Source organism: Oreochromis niloticus, linkage group LG16 (genome assembly GCF_001858045.2).
Source record: "Oreochromis niloticus isolate F11D_XX linkage group LG16, O_niloticus_UMD_NMBU, whole genome shotgun sequence".
Lineage (NCBI taxonomy): Eukaryota > Metazoa > Chordata > Actinopteri > Cichliformes > Cichlidae > Oreochromis > Oreochromis niloticus.
Window position 1 is genome coordinate 15213193 of NC_031987.2, and position 22932 is coordinate 15236124.

General features: G+C 39.9%; 1 protein-coding gene across 16 annotated transcripts in view; it reads right to left on the reverse strand.

The window, feature by feature from the left end:
- Positions 1 to 22932, reverse strand: part of baz2bb (bromodomain adjacent to zinc finger domain, 2Bb) — a 48053-nt gene that overhangs the window by 3726 nt on the left and 21395 nt on the right. For 3 of the 16 annotated variants that reach the window (XM_013272636.3, XM_013272638.3, XM_013272635.3), the window contains exons 2-31: positions 19649 to 19807; positions 16280 to 16462; positions 15977 to 16108; positions 15520 to 15695; positions 15169 to 15363; positions 14141 to 14806; positions 13367 to 13428; positions 12831 to 13252; positions 12348 to 12638; positions 11866 to 11926; positions 10772 to 10880; positions 10535 to 10636; positions 10010 to 10220; positions 8562 to 8654; positions 8417 to 8478; positions 8091 to 8156; positions 7283 to 7348; positions 7049 to 7093; positions 6914 to 6940; positions 6148 to 6213; positions 5081 to 5221; positions 4311 to 4565; positions 3379 to 3602; positions 2864 to 2938; positions 2512 to 2746; positions 2365 to 2427; positions 1636 to 1780; positions 861 to 1525; positions 343 to 628; positions 23 to 178 (exon numbers count right to left, since the gene is read on the reverse strand). In XM_013272636.3, the coding sequence (XP_013128090.1) occupies positions 23 to 178; positions 343 to 628; positions 861 to 1525; positions 1636 to 1780; positions 2365 to 2427; positions 2512 to 2746; positions 2864 to 2938; positions 3379 to 3602; positions 4311 to 4565; positions 5081 to 5221; positions 6148 to 6213; positions 6914 to 6940; positions 7049 to 7093; positions 7283 to 7348; positions 8091 to 8156; positions 8417 to 8478; positions 8562 to 8654; positions 10010 to 10220; positions 10535 to 10636; positions 10772 to 10880; positions 11866 to 11926; positions 12348 to 12638; positions 12831 to 13252; positions 13367 to 13428; positions 14141 to 14806; positions 15169 to 15363; positions 15520 to 15695; positions 15977 to 16108; positions 16280 to 16462; positions 19649 to 19805 (5437 nt within the window). In that variant the 5' untranslated portion in view covers positions 19806 to 19807. Of the gene's footprint in view, positions 1 to 22; positions 179 to 342; positions 629 to 860; positions 1526 to 1635; positions 1781 to 2364; positions 2428 to 2511; positions 2747 to 2863; positions 2939 to 3378; positions 3603 to 4310; positions 4566 to 5080; positions 5222 to 6147; positions 6214 to 6913; positions 6941 to 7048; positions 7094 to 7282; positions 7349 to 8090; positions 8157 to 8416; positions 8479 to 8561; positions 8655 to 10009; positions 10221 to 10534; positions 10637 to 10771; positions 10881 to 11865; positions 11927 to 12347; positions 12639 to 12830; positions 13253 to 13366; positions 13429 to 14140; positions 14807 to 15168; positions 15364 to 15519; positions 15696 to 15976; positions 16109 to 16279; positions 16463 to 19648; positions 19808 to 20320; positions 20471 to 22932 lie in introns of all 16 variants that reach the window. The other 13 variants (XM_019352494.2, XM_013272641.3, XM_013272645.3 and 10 more) reach the window with 13 other exon arrangements.

Below are 22932 nucleotides of genomic sequence, written 5' to 3' on the forward strand. Positions count from 1 at the left end.
CTCAAAGGAAATTTGAACCCACCATCTTTGCTGTTCTCACAGAGCTTGGTCATATGCTCCATATGTTTTTGGATCTGTTTCTGCAAGGCCTTCTCTCTGATGCCCCGGCAATGGAGGGTCTTGACCAGACTGTGCAGGTTCTCCATGTCAGACACCCTCCACCAGCCACGCAGCATTTCTGGAAACACACACAAATTGGAGAAGTGACTGTGCTTTTCAATTTTAGCAACATTTGTTTGTTTGACTGACAATCGCCACGGCATATTCTGTTGCTGTCTGGGCAATAGATATCTTCAGTCCAGCATATCTGATTTGTGCATACTGGCAGCGTGCCATTCTTACCCTCTGGGATGGGCCGAGGATAAGGGTAGTCTTGGGTTTTGGCCCCCTCTATGGCAGCATATGAGGCACAAGTGGACTTATCACTTGGGGACTCTGAGGTCTCGCTCTTGTTGATAGAGTTATTTTCCAGAAAAGAGGCCTCGTTTCCATGACCCTCTGCATGCTGCGAAGCTAGATCCACCATAGGGGGTAGAGGTGTGCCAGAGAAGGGCAGGCTGGGACTTGCCACTGAGCTAGACATGTCATGCTGTGTCAGTCTGCCTTCATGAATGCCAGACTTTACTTGCTGAGAATAAAAATGCATACACTCAGAATTATGATCAGATAACAGTTTTATTCCAATGCCACATGCATGGTGCACAAGCAGTAAGCTGTAAAGAAATCTCTCTTAGAATATTCCAACAAAGGAAAAATTGTGATGTAATATGGACTATTCTTGCAACACTATCAGTGCTCTGAAAACACATGAACTGATCCTACTATCTGAGATGGAGATGGCATTATTGTTATCCACCAACCTGAAAGATAGGCAATTCTGTGTTACTGATCCCGGGAGTACTGTTGTAGCTATCTGTAGCTGAGGGATTAGTGGAGAGGAAAGAGGGGGATTTGGTTCTGATGGGTTGTGGAGAAGAGGAGGAAACTGGTGGACTGGAACCAGAGGTCACTGAGGACTCGTCGCAGGGAGAGCGAGGAAAGAGGCTAAACCACTGGCTGCTTTTTTCAGTCAGTGTCTTGGACAGATGCTCATAATGAAGCCTGGACTGAGGACTCTGGGTCACCCAGTGAATGCTTTTCAGCTGAGTAGCACTGAGCAGAAATGGCACCGCAGTGTCCAATTTATCCATCAGACCCTGCTGAGTAGGGACTATCTGTGAGGCAGGATACGAAGGATAAGAAGCAGTGGTGGGAACTTTAACAGAATGACTGTTCTGTGTATTGATGTCTGAATCTTGACCCATTTTGCCTACTTCTAGAAGTTTGCTAAGCTTAGATAAAGAGCCAGGTTTTTGGAGGAAGAGATTGTCTTTGTCCTGCTGGCTCTCTGGCATGGTTGTATCACTGTCTGTGCTCTGCGTGCAGCTGGAGACCACCGGCTTTGTCTCTTCCAACTGCTCCTCTTTTACTCTGATCACCTCAGTAGCCCATTGTCTTCTTCTCTCCTCCTCCTCCACTTCACAGCCTAAGTAACATGAAATGAAAATAATGTCAAAAAAAGAAAAAAATCAGTAAGGATTTTGATCCTAAACACACTGAACAACGACTAAAGGAGACATCGGTTTTGTATTGCACCTTCACTGCTCTCAGTGCCTTCAACAAAAATGCCACCGCACTGTGGAAGGACCCAGTAGCGCCGCTTGTATCTGTCCTGGCCAATCATCACAGAGCGCAGTAAGTGGGAGGAGTCAAACAGCTTCTGTCTAATTTGACTCTGTTGCTAGAGAGACACAAAGTTCAGGAAGTTATTAACCCATTCATACAGAGCCTGGGAGCCACATTTTACTACACTAAGCACACAAAATTCCAATTGCATGTGTGAGTTTCAGCAGGACTCTTTTAATTTGTAACCAGAAACCAAGTGTACAAGGAGACCCATGTTCTAATAGGAAACTAAAGGCTTATTTATGAAAATTGTTTTGTTGCTCAGTCCTTATCTTACTAACAGAGTTTTGCTTATGTTGCTTATGAATCATTGCTGTGTTAAGTTTGAATCACTGAACATGTTTGAAGTTCAGTGGTCGATGCTGTGCACTTCATGCTGGTTTGTTATAATAGATCCTCATATTAAATCTTATTTCTGGCAAACAAATCAGTCAAAATATGAGAATAAAATGCATCATGTGACTGTTAAGTACTCAAAATATTAATCTGTAAATTGTAACCAATTATTTCCTGGGTTCAACCACTCAGTGTAGTTAAATGCTACCTTGATGTGTGCACATCTTTTTATTATTATTTTTTTTTACCATTCCTGGGCGCTTTACGTTCATGAGTAATTCTTGAGATTGGGGTTTCATTTACCTTGTATGTTTTCTCAATCTGTTTCTCAAGTTCCTCGATGCTGGCAGAGCGTACACTGTCATCCTACATGAAAAAAAGCGGACAATTGCCAAAATCAGCACAGATTTAGTCAGAGGCTCAAGTTAACAGCATTATGTTTCCACTGACCTCCTCTTCACATATGTCTGTTTTCTTTCCTCTTTTTCCACCTGCTTCTTCTTCCTCCTCCTCCTCGTCATCTCTTTGGTCTTCACTGTCATCGTCCTCATCTTCCTCTTCTTCACTGTCCCCTTCTTTCCTCTTAGATTTGTTTTGAACACTGGGGAGCACAAAGGCATGGTTGTTCTCTCCTGCCCAACTGTTGTCTTTCTTCCCCGTCTTCTTGGTGTGGATACTCCTCAGTCTTTCAAAAAAAGAAAAGAAAAAACAACAACATAGGAAAAAAGTAAGTGCTGGTCACAAAATGTCCAAGTGTATGCACAAGAATCTTTGAACAACAGCCGAAATCACGTATACTTACTTCCGAAGCTTTCCCTCAACTACCCACTTATCCTTCCTCAGGTTGGTCATATAATCTATGTTTTTGTCGATCTCGCTGAAAAACATTTTAAAAAAAAAAAAATGTCGAAACCGACATTTCGGTGACCTTTTTGTGCAAGAGGATGAGGCATTTTCAATGCATTGCAGTGTGCACCAGATGTGCTTCAAAGTGTAGCGCTAATAAAAAATTGATGCCACGTAGTTTGATGCAACCTTGTGAAACTGTCAATCAGGCCCCGATTTGTCATATTCCTTTTAATACTTCAGCTATTCCATTAAAACTGAAGACTCCATGAATAAAACAAGCCTGAATGTTCCACTCTCAGGCACAGAAAGAAAATTAACACACAACTATATAAGATGCAAACCCTTAAAGGAAGCATTTACTTCTGTGGTTATTAGGATTTACTACTTATGATTATTATTATTATTTTTTAGGTGGGGTGAAATGAAAACACTGACATCATGAATTTCAGTTGGAGGCAGGGCACTCACCTGATCACAGCCTTACTGCAGCAAAGCTCGTTTACCAGGAATGCTAAAACAGAGGCCTTCTGTGACGGACTGTGGGCTTGGAAAGGCTTAGTCCTGAGGCTAAAAGCCAGCATGGCCACCTCTTTCTGTTCAGAGTGACCCTCCATGTAGATCTGCAGAATCTCAGACACATTGTCCCGGTTGATCTCCACATTAGTCAAGTGGTCCCCCAAGATGGTTTTGCTCTTAAAAGAATAAAATGAAAACAAAATCAGTAAGCTTACATGAGACTTCCTTTTTATTTTCTGTAGCCTTAGGCAAAAAAAAGTCACAATATTGTAGGTGTCTGATAGAGAACTGTCCTTTCAAGCAATTATCTCTTCCTGATGTTAAGTGCTTAAGTGTCTCACAGGATGTGTCACATCTGGGATGTGCAGATTATTAAGACACACTCTGAATATCTCTCTTGGCGTGGACACAACAGCTTCTTAGGAGAACATTTAAGTACAGTCAAACAAAGAAATGTTTATGTCCAACTACACATTAATGTGGAATGGTCTGGGGAGGAATTAAAATTATGATTTAAAACTAAAATGGGGCATAAGTACAATAATTACCTACCTAAAGACTTTAGATGTCTGAAGTTAGCTGAAGTTAAAAACACATATAAGGATCAAACAGCTTGGGTCTTGTTTACAAGATAAGCCGTTGCCAACATTTCCTTATATATTTAAACGTGTCTACCGTCACTACTGTCAATTCTTTAGTTATTACAGCTCACTCAGCATTGTAATAACCGAATCAGTAAGCATGCAATATTTAAAAATCAGAAACACCACATTTTAAAGGGACACAGTAGCACGTCTGTGCTGTATGTCTGTGTGTGTTGTTTACACCACAGGAAGCGTTTACACTTCCAAAAATCAAAACTGCAATCACAACAACAGATTCACCTTGTGACCTGCAGGTACCCCAGGATCACACACAGCTGCAGAGAGCATGGTCACCAGCAGGTCCTGCACCTTTTCCATATTTTCCCCAATGTTCAGTAACCCTTCTTGAAGGTCACCTATAGTGAGCGGGTCTGAATTTAAATCCAGTCCCAGCACCTTTCCAAAGCTGTGCAGAAACTGCAAAACCATCAGGCAGTTAGAGAAGGTGCTTCCTGCTAATACCAGACCAGGGATACGGGACAACTCTGGAAGAGGCTGTAAAGAAATGCAAATAAAAATGTCAAGTATGATAAAAACTATACAGAAATTATACACAAAACTATACAACTATAATAGTTACTGGATTGCAGTTTATAAAACATTATTGCAAACTGTTCTGATTTTGAAATTAAAAATGGGGTGCATGTTTCAAGACTTATTTCAGTGAAGGACTAGTTTGAACACTTGGTCAGTGTTATAACATAAGGAGCCACACGGTGGCACTGTTTTAACCCTTTTCATGAATTCCAGATGCTTTAAATTATCTGAAACATCTGTTTTGTTACAGATTGTGAAAAAAATATACCATAAATCACCAAAAGCAGTTCTAATCTTTAAGGATGTACACAGCTCCAATAATGATTATACTGGTTGATAACTATATCAAAATAATCACTGGACTGGTGGGAAATCTGATCTTTCAGACAGATGGACACTATTCAAGACGGATATATGAACTCTTATTTCTCTTTGCCAACATCTCAGCCAACATTCACACAGAGTGTGTATACCTTATGATCCGCTAAACACATGTCCTCATTTGGCTTCTTCAGCTCCTTTGCTTTTTCCAGTTCTAGTCTTCTGAGCTCCAGTTTCCTCTCCTTGTTCAACTGTTTCTCATCTTTCTTTTCTTTTTTCAGACGTTCCTTCTCCTAAAGGAAAGTTAAATCCTTACAAACAATATACATATATTTACACTGATTTACAAAGTGAAGAACAAAAAATAAAATAAAAAAAGAAATGCTTTTAGGATCACCGTGCGCTTTCTTGTACTGTGTACTGCATTACTGAATGAATGAATTTGTACGTTTATTTTCATGTCTGGTCATTTACATGGCCAGTTCCTCATGAAATTATTCAGTCATAAACAGACCGCACATAATGTTCCACGAGACGCTCAACAAAACAACAAGCACAAACACAATACACGAATCCATCTCACAATCCAACAAACACATGAGTCTAAGAATGAAATTTATTTTATTCTTCACCTCTTATATTCAGTCACACCTCATGTTATGTGCACACAGAGGGACCACAATGCCATATTCAACAGATTTCCTCAACCCAGTTAGTCTAACACAGCATTTACACTTCTCCACGTCCTTCTTCTTAAGAACATGTCTATTCTGACGGGATGACATGTTCACGGTGATAACACTCTCAGCCATAAGTCAAAAAGGGGTTACTAAATAATTTGATGAGTATAACCATGATGTAGACCACATGGTAAGGCCTTCAACAGATCTCAAAATAACGGGACACCTGTGAGAGATTGTGCACTACTATTTGAAACGATCAGAAGAAACTGGAAATAAAGGATTTTTTTTAATGGTTTGATTTCTCTAAAACAAGAACAGATTTTGGGAATCGGTGGCAAAACTAACTTTTGTTTTAAAGCCCTTCTGGCATTATGTGATACCCCAACACGTTATGGTGATTTTTCCTTTAATTTGTCACCCCTGTACATATGGTACTATGTCCCATCAGAGCAGACTGCTGAACTTTACTTGTTTTCACTCATCCTTCCTTCAGCAAGTCTGCAAAAACAAGCTGCGATACATCAGCAGTTACTCACCTCCGCCTTCTTGCGGGCCTCGACAGCCTTCATGAGTATCATGTGCTGCCTGCGTCTTTCCCTCTCCTGGTAGAACACAGACACGCAGATTATATCATTTTCAAAGAAAGACATTTGTTGACAGATGTCATTCCTCGAGACACGCACAAAGACGTCACAGTCGGCGCGTGTTGCACATTGTATGGAACGGTTAAACAAAATGGGACACGGCGATAAACAAAAAGCAAATGAGGGCAGTGATGCATACACAAAGCATAAGCTCAGTGTTAGACACAGCCATTACAAAATTAATCTGAGCGTGTTGGCGAGAAGCAGGCTGAGAGTTTTAACCGCAAGCAGCAGATATTGTTTTGCAGCGACGAGCAAAATAATGAATTCATCTTCACTAAACTGATGAACCACATCATATTAAACTACCAAGACATCATGGAGATTATATATTATTATTGCTGCATATCTATACAAACATATACACACAAAAAGGACGAACGCAGACACATGACATCGTTTCAAAACAAACAGTGCAATAGAAATATTTATTAGAGTGCGTGGCATTCATTCGTGATCATTCTGGGCAGATAATGGATGTGTGTATCTGAGAGATCAATAGTGCAGACATAAGCGGTGCACTGTACTGGAAAAGCCATGCAGACGGATGTTGTTTGACTACATGCAAAAACTAGGAGTTAACCATTGTTGCGATGGCAGCCATATAACACAGCACATTCACAATACGTGGTCAAAACACACAGAAGCATACTCATACCATATCTAGTCTATGTCTCTCCAACTCCTGGCAGAAAGAGTTGTCAAAATATTAAGAAACAGAAAAATTACACATTACAAAAAAATAAAAACTAATATAAGAAATTTCCAACGCATGTGACTTAGGCAACAATACCTGGTGCTTCAGTATGACGGCTTGTAGTCTTCGCATCTCCCTCTCCTTTACGAACGACATTAGTTCAAGTGGAAAGGAAACATAACACTCACATAATCATGTGTTCATTTATACATGCATGTGGAATGCAGTGCTTTTTAAACTACAAGGCAAAGACCAAAAACATTACGTAAGCAGCAACAGACATTCAAAGGTTAGCTCATTACAAAGGTTAGCTCATTAACCTCATCTCACCTTGTTACGTTTCTCAGCTTCCAGTATCCTGGCACTCGCCGCCGCTTCCCTTTTCTTTCTTTTTTCCTGCAAGCGCAAAACAGACCCGATGCACTCATTCAAAAAAACTAGTGTATTAACTGAAGCAAACCTCTGAGATATCTATCAAATGCCTTTCACCAATTTTCAACGAACTCATCACACAGAGAAAACTTTAAAACTGAGTGATTTCCTTGTTACATCCAAGATTGGTGTTTGCAAGATTGCTGTTTGTCAGTCTACTTAAAGCCAGTGGCTCACTGATAATATCAAATCTAACAGACTGAAATCTTGAGCAATGACATAATTATTTCCTCCCATTAAGACTGAAAGACAAAATGGCAGTGGTTATTATTAAACACCAGCAGGCAGTGAGAATAAATTAAGCAAAATTTCTATCAGTAATTATAGCCCCAATGAAATCCTGTTAAGAGCCACTTGCCAAGCGTGTCAACTGAAATTTGATTTATGAAGGCTAAAATATTCACAGCTTCTATTAGTGAGGGAATGCAAAGTAGGTATTTCACCTAGCCACGGTAAACTCTGGTCCACCTCTTTCTTAATGAAATACTCTATTTTGTATTAAGCTCCAGCATGGTCTGAGGAGATTTTCATATTCAATGGCACTTTTTGCAAAAAACCAATTAAGCATTAGTCACATGTACTGACTAAAAGTAGGACCACATAATTTAGGAATAGCCTTTGGTTGCTTTTTTTTCTTCCTATAAATCCTATCAACAGCAGAGAGGAAGTGTTTAAGAATGTTTCTGCAATAACTTTCAGGACAAACCTCAAGAATTTGCTGTGCACGGAGTTCTTTCTCCATACGAATTTGCTGAATGCGCTTGATCTTCTCCTGGTAAAAGGATGAGGGCGAGATCAAATGAATTAACTATTAAGTCATGCATGTTATAGAGCGGTGGAGGGGAGCACGGCGTGGGGGTGAAGACGTACAGTGGCTCTATGCAGATGAGAAAGGTGCAGCATTGTGGAGAACAGCAACTTTCTTGTACGGTTTCAAAGCTATTCAAGTGTGCTTAAAACCTTTTCACCTTGGAGCGCGTAAAGAGCAGAGCGGCTGAAGCTCTGCGTGGAAAATTAAACATAAATCCTTACTTGCTGTTTAAGAATCTTCAGCTGTTCCCTCTTTTTCCTTCTCTCCTCAGCAGCCATTATTGCTGAAAAACACACGAAAATCAGGTCTGCACAAAGCACGTCATCTAGTGTTACAAATGAGTCGGATTTGACGACAGAAGTTTACCTTGTTGTTTCTTTGCCTCCTTTGCGGCTTGCGCTATAGCCTGTTTCTCTAGTTTTCTCATCATTTTGATCTGAGCTGCCTGTCGTGCTATTTCTGCAACATGATGAAATATAAAATATGAAGTATGAAATCACACATGCCGTAAGGTCCTCAAAATATTAGAAAAACCTGACCCACACATACCTGCCAAATCACTCTAAACAACCTACAGAGACAGTGCCTGTTTTTTGTGACAAGCTAACTGGAGAATGTAAACACTGCCATGAATGCAAACAACAGAGTAGGCTGAATTTAAAGGCGTAATCACAAGTGGAAGTTTAGGTCGGAGACTAAGAGTCAAAGCCATTTGTGGCCGTCCAATAAGTCGACAAATCTTGTTGACAGCAAATCAAACAGCAAAACACTTGATATGTCTTTAAGCATGAAGTAGGAACAGTTAACAGGTTTATAAAGGCATATAACTCTGATGAAGCCTGCCTTAATCACAACGTTTTCAAGCATTTTTAAAGACCTGAGTTTTTCATCTGTCAAATATAAGACAAATGGTCCAAAAAGATGGACAAATTGAAGAAAATGCAGGACTGTTGCCATCATGCCAGGCATGAGAGCCTTGCGAAGATCACACCAAGATCAAAACACGCAATCCCTGAAAGCAGTAAAAAGTAAAAAGCAGTCGAAGGGTAACAGACAATACCAGCAGAAAACCACAAATGAAACCACTGGACACCAATAAAAACACAGCAGTGCAAAAAGCTTAACGGGATGCTTCACATTTCTTTGTGTTCGTTCTGTGTAGAAAAGGCACAACTGAGATAAAAATGTGTTTTTGGACAAAAAAACATATTACACGTTCCCATGTTTGGAGGACAAAATGCCATTGTACACTCCCAAATGTGAAACATGGTGAAGGGAGCGATGTAGTTTGAAAGCTGTTCCGCTACCTCAACCGGAAAAAGGAAGATTAAGGCACTTAAGTAAATCAAACAGAGACTGAATGGAAAAGAATCATGTTCATATTTTGGAAAGCCATGTCTCACAACTGAGATGCTGTGACATGAACTGATCAATCAGAAAATGCTGATGAACTCTAACAGTTCTGCGGGCAGGAATGGTCCAAACTTCATCCTCACTGTTCTGGAACTAAGCTATAAGAAAACGTGATGGAGGCCTTTGCACCTAAAGGACATTTTCCAAATTAAGACGTTCAAAGTTTATCCACTTCTTCCAGCTTGCACTGACTTTAAAACAACTTCTAATGCTAACAGTTATAATTTAGTTAGACTGTTTAACTGTAATTTTAACTCTGAAGTTAATTAAAATTACCGTGAAGAAGTTTCTGATAAGAATTCTGGGTTCCCAAAAGGTTAACAATGATTTCTGAGTCTCCTGGCAGTCTAAAGCCCACCTTTAACAGGTGCCATGGAAACATTTTTACCACTTTAACTGACCTTGAGCTTCCAGCTTACGAAGTAACTTGGCATCAGAGACATCTTGGAAGTTATTTTCACCACCATTTAGAGGATAAGGTTTCCACTGTATAGCCCCAGTGCTATCACCTGTCGGCTGGTGCTCAGACTTTGTGCGCCGGCTGCGCCTCCCATCCATCGCTATGATACTGGGAGCAATCTCCTCCTCAGCCAGTAGGAACCACTGTAAACCCTGGGTAATTTGAAGTAGATACAAGCAGAAGGATAAAAATGCCTAGCTTAGCGCTATAAAATCCATATACAGGGTCATTTTGACTTTAGTCCATTTCTATAAGCTTCCAAAGATGCTGCTTAAAAATGTGACTTTCACATAAATTTATTTGTAATTTTCTGATTAGCTGAAATGTTCTGCAAAATCAGCACTGACAGGCTAAAATTAACAAAAGCAAACTAACTGTACACCAGAGATTGCACACATAATAATCACTGTTGTTACTGTGAGCTCACGTCTGTACGAAACACACATGAAAAGGTAGAAACCTTTACCTCAGGCCCTTCTCTGGCTTCATAGAAGTCACCAACTTTAATTTTTGTACTAAAGCTGAAGTTGTCTCGTGAGATTTCAGTTATTCCATTCCTGATTAAGTACTGCAGACAAAAGAATAACACACACTAATTAATCCACAGGTAGGAACCACCAAACATTACATAATCCTTCAACAGTCTGATTAGTACATGCAATCATTAAAAGCTCTAAATCCACTTCTCAGAAAATACCACTACCTTCACTACATCAGGATACTGACGGAGCTTTTTCCCACACGGTGCAAAGTAAGCCACCTCGCCTTGTAGACGCCCCGCTACGGTCCTGATGCGTGTCTCTCTCTGCCACCTGAATGGAAAAAACAAAACAAAAAGACACCAAGTAAAACATAGTTAATATAAAATTGATGCTCACAGTGTAGTCTGTGGCCTTGTTGTTCACCAGAGTGTAAATAAATGGTCACTGGCTAGCCCAGCAGTTCCCATGAGCTCCACTGGACTACAGCTTACAGAAAACACATGTGGGATCTTATCCCAGACAGCAAAACTAGGCTGAAATATAGTTTTGCGGCCTCTGCTTCCTGTGAACCTGGTAATGAAAAACATCCCTACAAGATGAAAGGCTGTCCTCGTTCAAGCCTGCAGAATTTGTGGGCAGGGAGCTGCTAATGTTGCATGTCTGTTTTGAGGCTGGATGCAATTAAACCCCAAATGCTGTCCAACTGACAGGCCTCATTTAATTTCCATCCCACTATGATGTATTACTCACAAAGTCCCCAAAGGAAAGAAGGTTTATTTTTGTGGTCTGCTTCTATTTGGACATTGATGAAGATGTCACTGCATTCAAATCTGGAAGGGTTTTTTTGGGGGGTACCAGCTGCAGTCTTTACCCCAGGTCAGTTTTCTAAGCACGGTTACCACTTTAATCTCCAGTGTGTCTTGTTTACACAAGTCAGCAAAATCTTAAAAGTGAATTAGACAAATAACATGGTGAAGGAGAGAATGATTTGTTAAAAGAATAAATACGTCATATTAATTTAGGTTCAACTGAAAACTCTAATATTTAACCGATGTGGCAGACCTGCAGATATAACTGCACTTTCTGTTGGTGCCCATACTGTGCGTTTTAAGCTGCTCCACCAAGAAAAAGTTAGCTGCAGCTGATGTGCGAAAGGTCACTTTTCAGCCATCAGTGAGCTGACATTTTACTTTAACACCTACAGCCTAAACACCAACACTACAGCAAATATGACAGTGAGAACAAATTGGGCATGGTCAGAATATCAAACCTTTATCTGGCTCTTTTGATACAAAGTGCAGGCACAATCTCTCACCCGAACTCAAGAGGCAATCGCAGAACTCTCTCATCCGTAACCCTCCTCCTCCTCCCCGATCCTAGAAAACAGGAGAAATGACTCAGCGCTTTTCTCGCCTTCCGAGGGACCTCAGCAGATCCGCAGACCTGCCATCCGTTAAAATATAAATCCTGCTTCAAGGAGACATGTTTGGTGCCTGTGGCGGCTAACGGTTTTCAGTATGAAACTATAGTCCGCATGTGGGCATCGATATGTAACACCACACAAAACAGCATTTTAATGTTTTGTAGGAAGGTGCAAGCCTCACAGATGCCCCAGTGGTTCAGCAGTACAAGTAGTATATATTTGAGTAAAATATCCTAATAATGTTTTTACTTTACAAGTTTATTGACAAGATCATTAATTATATTTTACTTCAAAATGTCTCATCTCCTCTCACTGAAGCCTGAATTGTAGCTGAGTTTCATATCAAATTGGATTATGGACTTATGATTGATTACCTGGCTGCGAAGCAAATGTGAAGGGTGGTGATGGTGCGCTTTGTTTGCCCATTGCTCCGGTGCTGGTGGTGGGGCTGAGAAAACTACTATGTAGACTTGGAGGTTTGGTAATCTGGATATTGAGCAGGGAGGAGGCGGCTGAGAGGCTCGAGGAGGACTTTTGAGTAGACGATGAGGTTTGAGCTAGTTTCAGAGGACTTCTTTCTGCATCGCTATCTGCTTCTGTCTCAACGGACTCCTTGACATCATCCTCAAAGGCATCAGAGTCGCTCCCCAGGATGCTTTCTGACTCTGTGGGGGATTCCAGTGTGCCACATACAGAGAGAGATAAATTATTTCCTAATTAACAGTCCACACACATTCAAACCACACCGAGCACAGCTAATTTCCAGGACCTACCTCATATTTCACAGCTTCTATCAGCAATAAAGTATGATCATGTTATTCTTTATTTAATTAAAAGACAGGTCTAATTAATCTAACCTGAAAAACTGCTCCCAGAATCTTCATCCTCATCATCATCGTAATCGTCCCCTAAAGAGTCGTCCGAGTTTTTGCTGCTGTGGATATCAGGCACACTGCCTCTGACCAAATCTACAGGCAGACAGGATGTGTTGGTTCTGGTGAGGCTCTTTCCCGAATGCACAGTCTTGGTAGTTTTCCTTGATCTGGGTTCCGATGAAGCAGAAGTCTTAAGTGGGGAGGCGGAGCTGTCCAACATTTCCTTGGTGCCAGTGCTCAAGTTGATAGGCATGGAGCAGGGAGGACTGGTGGCTGCTAAGAGTGGCTTGCTGTTGGGGGCGCTGCTCTGGATGCGGGGCCTAGTGATGAGGGCCAGAGGGGCGTCCTGAACTGCACCGTTGATCGCTCCGTTAGGATAAAGGTTCAGGAACATGTTGCTACTGCTGATGTGGAGAGAAAACATCTCACTGATACGACTATAATTCAGGTGGTGTCAGCAACAATGAAGTGGACGCTTAATTGTGATTTTCTGTTTTTCTTTTCTTTTCTGTTTTTACCAGCTTTGGCTCTTTGGTCGCTGAGAGAAAACTTGCTTCACAGAATCCGTGGAATTGAGGGGCTTTGTAAAAAAATAAATAAAAAGGAACACACAAAAAAGGAGGAAATAATTACACCAACTGTCACTCATATTACACTGCTGTGGGCTGTAAATTAAGGAATTTAAGGTGTAATAAGTGACAGTAACAATGAAGAGATGGCTCGAGCCTGTCAGAAACAATGAAGAAACCCGGGCGGCTATGGGAGAAATATTTTCAAATTGTTTGGCTTACAGCCATCATGAGACATTAGCTGTCATCTTCTATTTGTTGCCATTGTCAAAATCTGGCAATCAAAAGCATGCATTTAATGTACAGCCATCATCCGAATTAAAACCCCTCTTGTTACAGATTGCTACATTTCCCTCCTTCTTAGGATAGTGACAATAACAGAGTCCTGCAAAAGAGGCCAATTTCTCTCTCTTGATAATAAACAGCCCAAAGCATAACAGAGCTAATTGCTTGTCAGTTTTGTGAAGTATTCCCACAAGAGCTAAACACACTGTCACTTCTAGTGATGTAGTGGTCAGATGCTCACCAAGTATGATAAAAGCCCAGATAAAGGCGCATGAGCATTTATTCTCTGTTGTGAAAGAACAAAATCATTTCATGACAGAAACCATGATGGCTGATAAACAAATAAAAACAGGATTATGTGTGCGTGGATGCGGAGGAGGAAACGCTTTAGGCTTCGTTGCTGTCATTTATTTCATGTGCTTCGATACTGTAACTCACCTGTTTCAGTTTAGAAGTGTGTAAGTGTAACACGCTTTTATCTGGGAAGTTTCCACTGCTGTCCTTCGTGTTATTGATGGGATGTTTGTGTTTGTTAGAGGGCATCAAAAATTTGGGCATATGGGACTCTCCTTTTGAGGCCAGCAGTGTTTGTGGTTTGGGTAAAGACGATGGGAAAGGAGGTTTGGGCGAACAAAGACGTTTCAGTGGGGAACACTGAGAGAGGGACTTTTTAGTGGAGCAGAGGGCAAGAGGTTTAGGAGAAGAGGAGACAGAAGCATGCTTTGGTGAGGATGAAGGATGGAAGCGCTTTGCTGATGTTAAAGCGGCCAAATGCTTTGATGAGCTGGAGAAGGAGATGGGGCTGGGAGAAGATCTAAAAGGCAGAGGACAAGCCTCTCTCTGGGATTGTGGTAAGGGACTGTTGCTAACTGCCAGTCCTGTGGCCTGTATGACACTGGTGTGCTGCTGGCCTTCCTCTTCTGAAGTCCTGGGCCTCTGGAGAAACAGTGCTGCAGACTGAAGCAGGCCAGCAGGACTGGAATAAGACTGGGGGTGATAAAAGGAAGTCAAACGAACACTGTTACAATGTCTGTCTTGAGTTGAGCTGCCATCAACAGTGCAAGGTCTCTTCTTTTTACTCTCGGGAGTGTTGTGTGTCAGCCGCTGAGTAGGAGGATGAGGCAAACAGAGAAGACAGAATGTCATTTCAGCTCCTACTGAGAGAGCCTCATGGTGGCAGCTCTGTCAGCTAGCACAAAGCCCAGTTTGACACCCACCAAAGAGGCTGCTATTGACAAACCAACTACCATCTAATCAACAGAGAGCATTTTTTATTTTCCAAATACAAATTAACCTTTATTTGTTCTTACCCTAGAAAGAAGGTGAAGCAAGCTTTTTCAGATTAATCTACTATTAGACTGAAAGGAAAATATTTTGAAAATGTTTTCAGCAAAAACTGATCTTAACAGATTTTCAGAGCTTAGCTAAACACACTGTTTACAGAGTAGTTCAAGAGACACACTTACTTTGACTTTCCGCTTAACTGGACTCTGTTTTTCATAATCGGATTCTTCACTGTCGCTGCTCTGATCATCATCATCTTCCTCTTCCATATCGTCAGGGTCGCTGCTGCTTTCCTCAACATCGCTGGAGCTTTCTGACTGAGACTCTGATTGGCTGCCACTCATGCTCGATGTCTCTAGTGGTCTTTTGTTGGGTTTCTTAATAGTAATAATACAAAGTCAACATTTTTTTCATTAGGTTATAGAGGAGGGACTAAGCAGTAAACTTTCAATAGATGAAAACACTAAAGTGAGTTTGCATGGAGTGGAATACACCGCTATCAAAGGCTCTTAAGTGTTTGACCAAATATTAACCTTTTGGTTTGCTTTCTCAACGGCTTTCTGATGTAGCTGGCCCGGCTCATGACTGTTGGCTTGAGGTGTCTCCTTCTTTCCCTTTGCTAGTAATGAACTAGTGTTCATAGCAGGAGCGTTCCCAGCAGGAGAGGAAGCACTCCTGCCATTCACTGTTCCATTAACACCTAAAGAAACTGGCATTGCACATTTATTTTAGTGGACACTTATGAGAACAAGTAATATGACTCATATTACTATCAACATGTTAAGAGGACAATTAAAAGGAACAAGAAAAGTATATGAGGTTAACAACCACACAGTAATTGCACTTAACAAGGCAAGTTTTATATTAAAAGCAGTATGTAATTTGTGCATACGCTCTCCTTGTTAATCACTTTTAATTTACACGTCCTTTTTATTGCCTAATAGGGCACAAAAGTAAGACTAGGGAATAATTTCTCAAGAGATCTTTTACCTGAAGGCCGTGACTGTAAATCAACAGGATCGTGGCTCTTGAAGGTTGATAAAACAAAGGGATGCAGACCTAAAAGAGGGGGGAAGAAGGCTGCTGCTCCTCTGGCTTGTGTCTCAGATGTCCGCCACCAATCTGAGTGCGAGAGCAAGACATTGTACAGTTAGGAATTAATAATCTGTTAGTGAACTAGTGGAGAACTGTATTTAACTTAATAACAGCCCTATTTCACAGTATTCACTAGATTCACATCCACTATCAAAATGGGAAAAATATGAAATATATAAGTATCCTAAGCATCATAACCTGGAAAAGTACCAAGCTGTGATGGAGCAGCCAAGGCAGACAAACCGAGACATCCTAGGCCTCCAAACTCAGAGCAGCTTGAACTTGATGCGTTGAGCGCGACAGGAGAGTTGGCTAAATTCAAACCATTGGGGCTGACAGACATATTTAAACATTCATCCTCCATTATTCGCAGCGAATGACCTGGAGAGCAAAGGACACAGTTATAAGAATCACTGAATCTACTGATCACCATCCAGCTTCCTATCAAATCTTTACACACCTACATGTTGTTACAATATATCCCCAATACAGCGGCTATATTGTTAAATAAAGAATGTATTATCACACATCACAATGGGTTCATGATGACATTTAAAAGAAAAATATCCAATAGACACAGATCGTATTAAATAAAAGAAAAAAAAAATAACTTGAATTTACTTTTGAATTTTAGCCACTGACTTACTAAAACGAGTGACTAGAGAGTTAAAATAAAAGGATGACTAATCATCATCTCTGCTTAAAGTTGCAACAGACCTAAGCTGGAAAAAGCAGGATCAAATTAAACGCAGGAGCTGCTGGTCCAGAGTCTGTATCTGGTCACAAGCGATTTAAAGAAATCACAAAGCCTTAGAAAATGAACAGGGCTTTGTGCACCTTTGGGACTGACACAAGCATGAATAACAAACTCCCTTTTTTCTTAAATCAGAATTAGCCTCTCAATATTTAGTTAAGCGTAGACCAAAAATAAATAAATAAGAGGGCCAAGAATAGAACCTTGTAGTACAGTGAATACTGACAGTGACCTAATAAGTGTTATCAGAGACAGGAACAAACTTCCATTAATCAAGAGAGAGAAATGTTATTTCTGGATAGTTAAATAACATTAAAAAAAGTTTATTCTTTGGCCTTAAGCTTTGGACTTCGTATTTCAACAAAGTAACAAAGTGATAAATTTTACCAGAGTAAAAATGTAAAAAAAAAAAAAATACCAAAAAGAGGGGAATTTCTTAGATATCAGTATTGAATCAGACACTTGGTCTTGGTGGTGGTGCTGAATAAAACAGTTCAGAGATAAGCTCACAAACTTAGGAATGCTCAACTATAATTCTGTTCAAAGGAGTGTTGTCATCAGTGGGCTTGTGATACATACCTCCCAAAGGGGATGAGAAATCTGTGAACGAACTCAATTTAGTTGATACTCTTAACAATGATGTGACTACAGAGGTGCGAGTGCGCTTTCAGCATTTACTGCTCAGTGCAAAATAAATTATCCGGGAAATTTCTATGCACGTTGAGTGTAAGGATGTAAAAATGAATTATTTATGAGAGTGTCTGTTCTTCATTGTGATAGCATGGTGATAGCATGACACACACACACACACACACACGCACAAAAAACCCCCCAAAACCCACAACTGGTTTTGCGGGCATCTTATCATGAAGGAAAAAATAATTACAAACCAGGATATGTAAATTTGCACATTATTTTGCGGTCACGGGGTATCTGACAGCTTACGCATCACTGTTGCTTAATGCATAATAGCTTTGGCCACAATTAGTATTCAGAGAAACCAAGAGATGTTGGTGGCTGCACGCACAGTGTGAGGCCGACAGACGTGTCAAATCACACAAAATAAACGGGAGCTAAAAGTTGTCAAAAGAAATCCGCAAGGACACACACAGCTTTTTAACTGTTGACATTCATTAATTCAACGGCCTTTTCGTTTCTATCAAAACTGTAACATGTAAGACTGGAGGAAAGGTGCCTTAAATCCTCGACTGCATTGTGAAATTTGAATTCAGTTCTTCTGGAGAATTTAGCTGGATGGCTCCTTTAAATAAATTTGCATTTATAATTTGTGGACCGTCTGAAAAGTCAGTCAGAATGATGGATACATTTAAAATTTATATTCATAGCTAGTGAACTGAAGACTGTGGGTTCTGCGTGCAGCACTGCACTATTGAACTTCAACCTCCCTATTATATTTTTTTTACTCTGTCTGAAATATGAGAGAATAACTGAATAAATAATTAATTAAGATCTGAGAGTGATCTAATTAAGATCTACGCTCCAGTCTGTAAGCCTTTCACCTTTAATTCAAGGGGGTTAACAAAAGTACTGCATTGACAATTTCAGAAATTTGTATACATAGTTGAAATAAAAATAAACATAGATTCAGAAGGAATTACACAAACTAACAATTTTAAACAAAAGAATTGTTTTCAGTGCTTGGATGTAAAATCCTTTGCAGTCAATTACTGCCTGATGCCATCTTTTTCCTCCCTTGAAATCCTCTGCCATTGGCTACCACGATTGTAGATCTCTTAGCCTTTGGTTTTGTCTTGAGTAAGTGAAAAAGATCTTCTAGTAGATTAAGATCGGGTGATTGACTTGGTCATTAAAGAATATTCTATTTATTTGCCTTAAGAAACATTTGCGTTGCTTTCATAGTTTACATTGGGTCCATTTGCCCTGTGAAGTGTTGTTTGTTCAATTTTGCAGGATCTGGCTGGATCTGAGCAGAGAGTATAGCCCTGTACATTTCATAATTTATCCTGGTACTTCTATCAGCAGTCACATTATTAACAAAGATTAGTAATTCTGTTCCACTGTAGCCAAACATGCCCATGCCATAACATTGCTTCCATCATGTTTGACTATGTTTTATGCTGTTATGCTTCGGATCAGGAGCAGTTTCTCTCCTTCTCTGTACTTTTTATACTTCCATCTCGTTTCATCTAGCCAAAGTTTTCTTTTCTTGCTGTTAACCAGGACTGGGTAAGATGTTTTACATGTTTTAGATGTTTATAATTTGGCTTTTTTGTATAACCAGTGGTTGTTCCATGGTTTTTCTTAACCATGGAAATAATTCTGTGATCATGTACTTTAGTTTTCTTCTATAGCCTTTTGGTGTTGCTAAGCCAGCCAATGGTTTCCTTCTTTTCTGATCTAGTCACTTATAAACTTGCTATCTCTTTGATTTATCAGGTTTATTTTGGTCCTTCTGCTTAATAATGGCCTCTTTTACATGGAGTGAGATCTCTTTGGATATGATAAAGAGAGTTTCAGTGAACGGCTACCAAATGCAAAATCGACTCCACATGTTTTATCTCCTTAATTTGTCATAGAAGTGTAGGGGAACAGGCCTCATCTGGCCATGAAACTGTTCTGTAAGTCAACGGTTTAATTTAAGCCTCTGAAAATGGGACTATGTATAAAACTGTCTGTATTTTATTTTTTTTATTTTTTTTAAACAGCTAATGCAATACTTTTCCTAAACCACTTGAATGAATGCTGAAAGCCTTACTAACTGTAACCTTGTGCTCTCACTTTAAGCACATCTAAGTCTAATGTAAAGTTTTCTCTATACTGTCTATACATACCAGAAATTGTGATGGGAGAGCTGACTTTTGGACTAGGGGTCGCTCTGGACTTGGTGTGGAGTTTCTGGGGTGGAGCAGGGGATGAGCTGGCTGAAGATGAGGCCATATGAAGGGAGAACGGTGCAGGTGATGAAGCCAGGGGTCTACCAGACTCCATATCTGTCAAACACAATTTAGTCAACACAAGATACAAAAGAATAAATAAGGAGAAAAACCTACTCATGGCCAACATACCACTGTGACTCTTATAAGACTTACAATAGTAAAGAATTTGCATTTGCATTCTGATACCTTAACAGTGACGTATCATTAAGTTAAATCTTGGCACATAATCCACTTGCAAACAGGCACAGGCCTAGGACTATACATGTGACAAGTCATTCATATCGAAAAGGTCTTCAAAGCTCTTTAATGTGAAACTAGTGCAATATAAACTGTGATCATGAGAGAAAATTGAATTTTTTAGCCTCTTAGGAAACCCATTTTCAGTTTTCCTTCTATAACCTTTACATCAAGTCCATACAGATGAATAAAAGAGTGGTAAAGTAATCTCTACAATTTTCTCTCATGACCCATAGACTTTTGTTCCCCCCTCCCTGCCTATCATCCAAATCACACCACAGAGATTCACAAAGAGCATGGATTTTCCATTAAAATCTTTTTAATACATACTTGCATATTGTGTTTTACAGCCAGCCTTTGTTACGGTATTTTACATTACACCAACGATTTCTCCCTGGTGGTTCTCAGGCGCATCTGATTAATTTGAGGAGACAAAGCGACCCTCTGAATATCAAGTATCATCCGTCACCAGGAACAGCACTGATGAGAGATAAATGACAAGAAAGCTTCAGCCATGCTTCAGTGGAAAGGACGACGCTCGCTACAATGGCTGGTTGCGAGTTTGTGTAGAACAAAGGCGCTTCCATATTTATAAAGCATTATTAGGGGAAAAAAAACATTTACTTTGACCTCGCTACATTATACTTTTCCCTTCATTCTATGATGTTTAGTATGCTAATGAAAACAATTCTCTCCATCAATTCCCTATGAATCGCTTGTTTAAGTAAAATATAAAATTCAACATCATAGTTGATTCTGAGCAGTTTTACTATAAATACTCAACAGTAGATTTTAATTACTTTGTTTCTTCATGTTACGGCAACATGCTGCAGATACAGTTTGTTACTAGGAATTTTTGTAGTGCATAATTAACCTGTGTTTTCACTCAATACAGCAGTGAGTACAATATTCCGTTTTTTTTATGACAAACCTTTAAAATCCATACAGTGAATTTGGTGTGAGTGTGAGTGCCAGAGATGACACGCAGTACCAAAAATGGATAGATAAATAAAAACACCAAGTTCCATGGATGCAGATAATTTGAATTGGTTCACTAACTAAATGCAAATAGCAAAGCAAATATAAAACATATATATGCATATATAAATTACATAAATATATATTAAAGCATTTACTTCATGTACTCCTTATTTACATGTTGTTTGCACAACAGATGGCTGCTGCTAACAATTACAAATCAGTAACAGTCAGCAGCATGGATCAGCAGTAATCTAACTGCAGAGACAGTGTCGTTTTCAGCTAATGGAAGGCACACTCTAGAGACAAAAAAGGTAACCAACAACCTGAACACCATTTAACCAGAGACAGAGCTGAACAAAGCAAAGGCGCTCTACATTTTCTTCACCCATCTATGAAGAATGTGGAATGAGTATGTAAAAGAAAACAAAACATTTCTGGTCCCCTTCTAATTAGCATCGGCTCCCAATGTTAAATCCATCTTCTAAGACATTAACGTGCCATCCTTTGCTTCAGCACAAAACATTTCTTGTGAATGTTTTTTTTTTAAAAACATGGGAATATAGGGAAATTTAAAAGCCAGGAGTGATTGAAACCTTCACAGTGGCTGAAATTAGTAGAGAATAAATTAAAGCCAGTTATGTGAAGCTTTTCTTAGCCTACCCCAAGTATATGTACACACATAAAACGTGGAGATGCTGTGCAGACCTTTATGTGAGAATGTCAGCAGTCACTGTAGGTACATAACAAGTGCAGTGGTACACCCACAGATCAGCTGGAAGTCCATACTCCTATTAGTTTCAGTCAGTTCCTCATTCCACCCATGTCCTCTAAATACAAGTTATGGTTCCCTGCCTCGACTCCCACTCCACCTGAAGAATGATAAAGTGCCATGTGTGACCAATACCACCAGCTAAGACGGAAACTTCCGCCTAACCTACATCAGGTGCACATGGCACCGTCTCCAGTATATTACTCATACAGTAAGGCAGATAAGTATTTTTGAGGCAAAATATTGTCTGCTTGGTCTGATAATTAAAAATATATCAACCATCTACAAACACTTCTTGGCTTCCACAGAAGCTTTTCTCCTCGAAAAGTAATAGAAATAAATCAACTGTGAGTGATTATTTAATTTAACTGACACTACAGTGACAAAATTATATTTTCCATAAATGACAGTACTGAGCAATTTTTTTGCTTGTGATAGGTGTGAAGCAATGAAAATAGTACATGTGCGACAGCACTCATTTGGCTGCAGTCTAGACATCGGAATAAGGTGATTATTATAATTAACTAAATTACTATCATGCCCAATCTAAAATATTCTATATATAAACCTGCTAAAACATCACTGATGATGTTATATGCTAAGCATGGGATCATGACAGAGGAACTGTGCAGTCGGTACATAAAAAACAAAAAACAAAACAAAACACTGCACTGCTACATAATCAATAGTCTGCAAGAGCAGGGTTACTATTCACCTCAGGTTTGCACTGACCCTTTTTTTATTGGCATAGTGAGAGACAAAAGAATCCATGTGCTTTCCAGATGTTGTGTTCATCAGTATGGGTCAAGTTGCCATAAAGAACAAACAGCTCATACAAAACTTGTGGGTGTGGATAAATAAGACAATTATGGAGAAACTTGTTGACAAAACTGACCGGCGGAGACAGACCCAGAACAGACTCTGGGATGCTCTGTGACACTGCAGCATTTGTCATTACGATGACAAAAACCCCACACACCTCGAACCACCATCGCCACCACCAGAAAGTCTGTGTGGTCAGCAAAAAGATCCACCTGAGCTCCTACTAACAGCATAATAATCCACTTTTTGCTCTTGAGAAATGGATGAGGGGGAAAAAAAAGAAAAGAAAAGGCACAGGGATTTTATTATAATTTTGCTTGGAACAGGCAAAACAAGAAGCCCTTGTTTTACCTGTGCCAAAAAAGGGGGA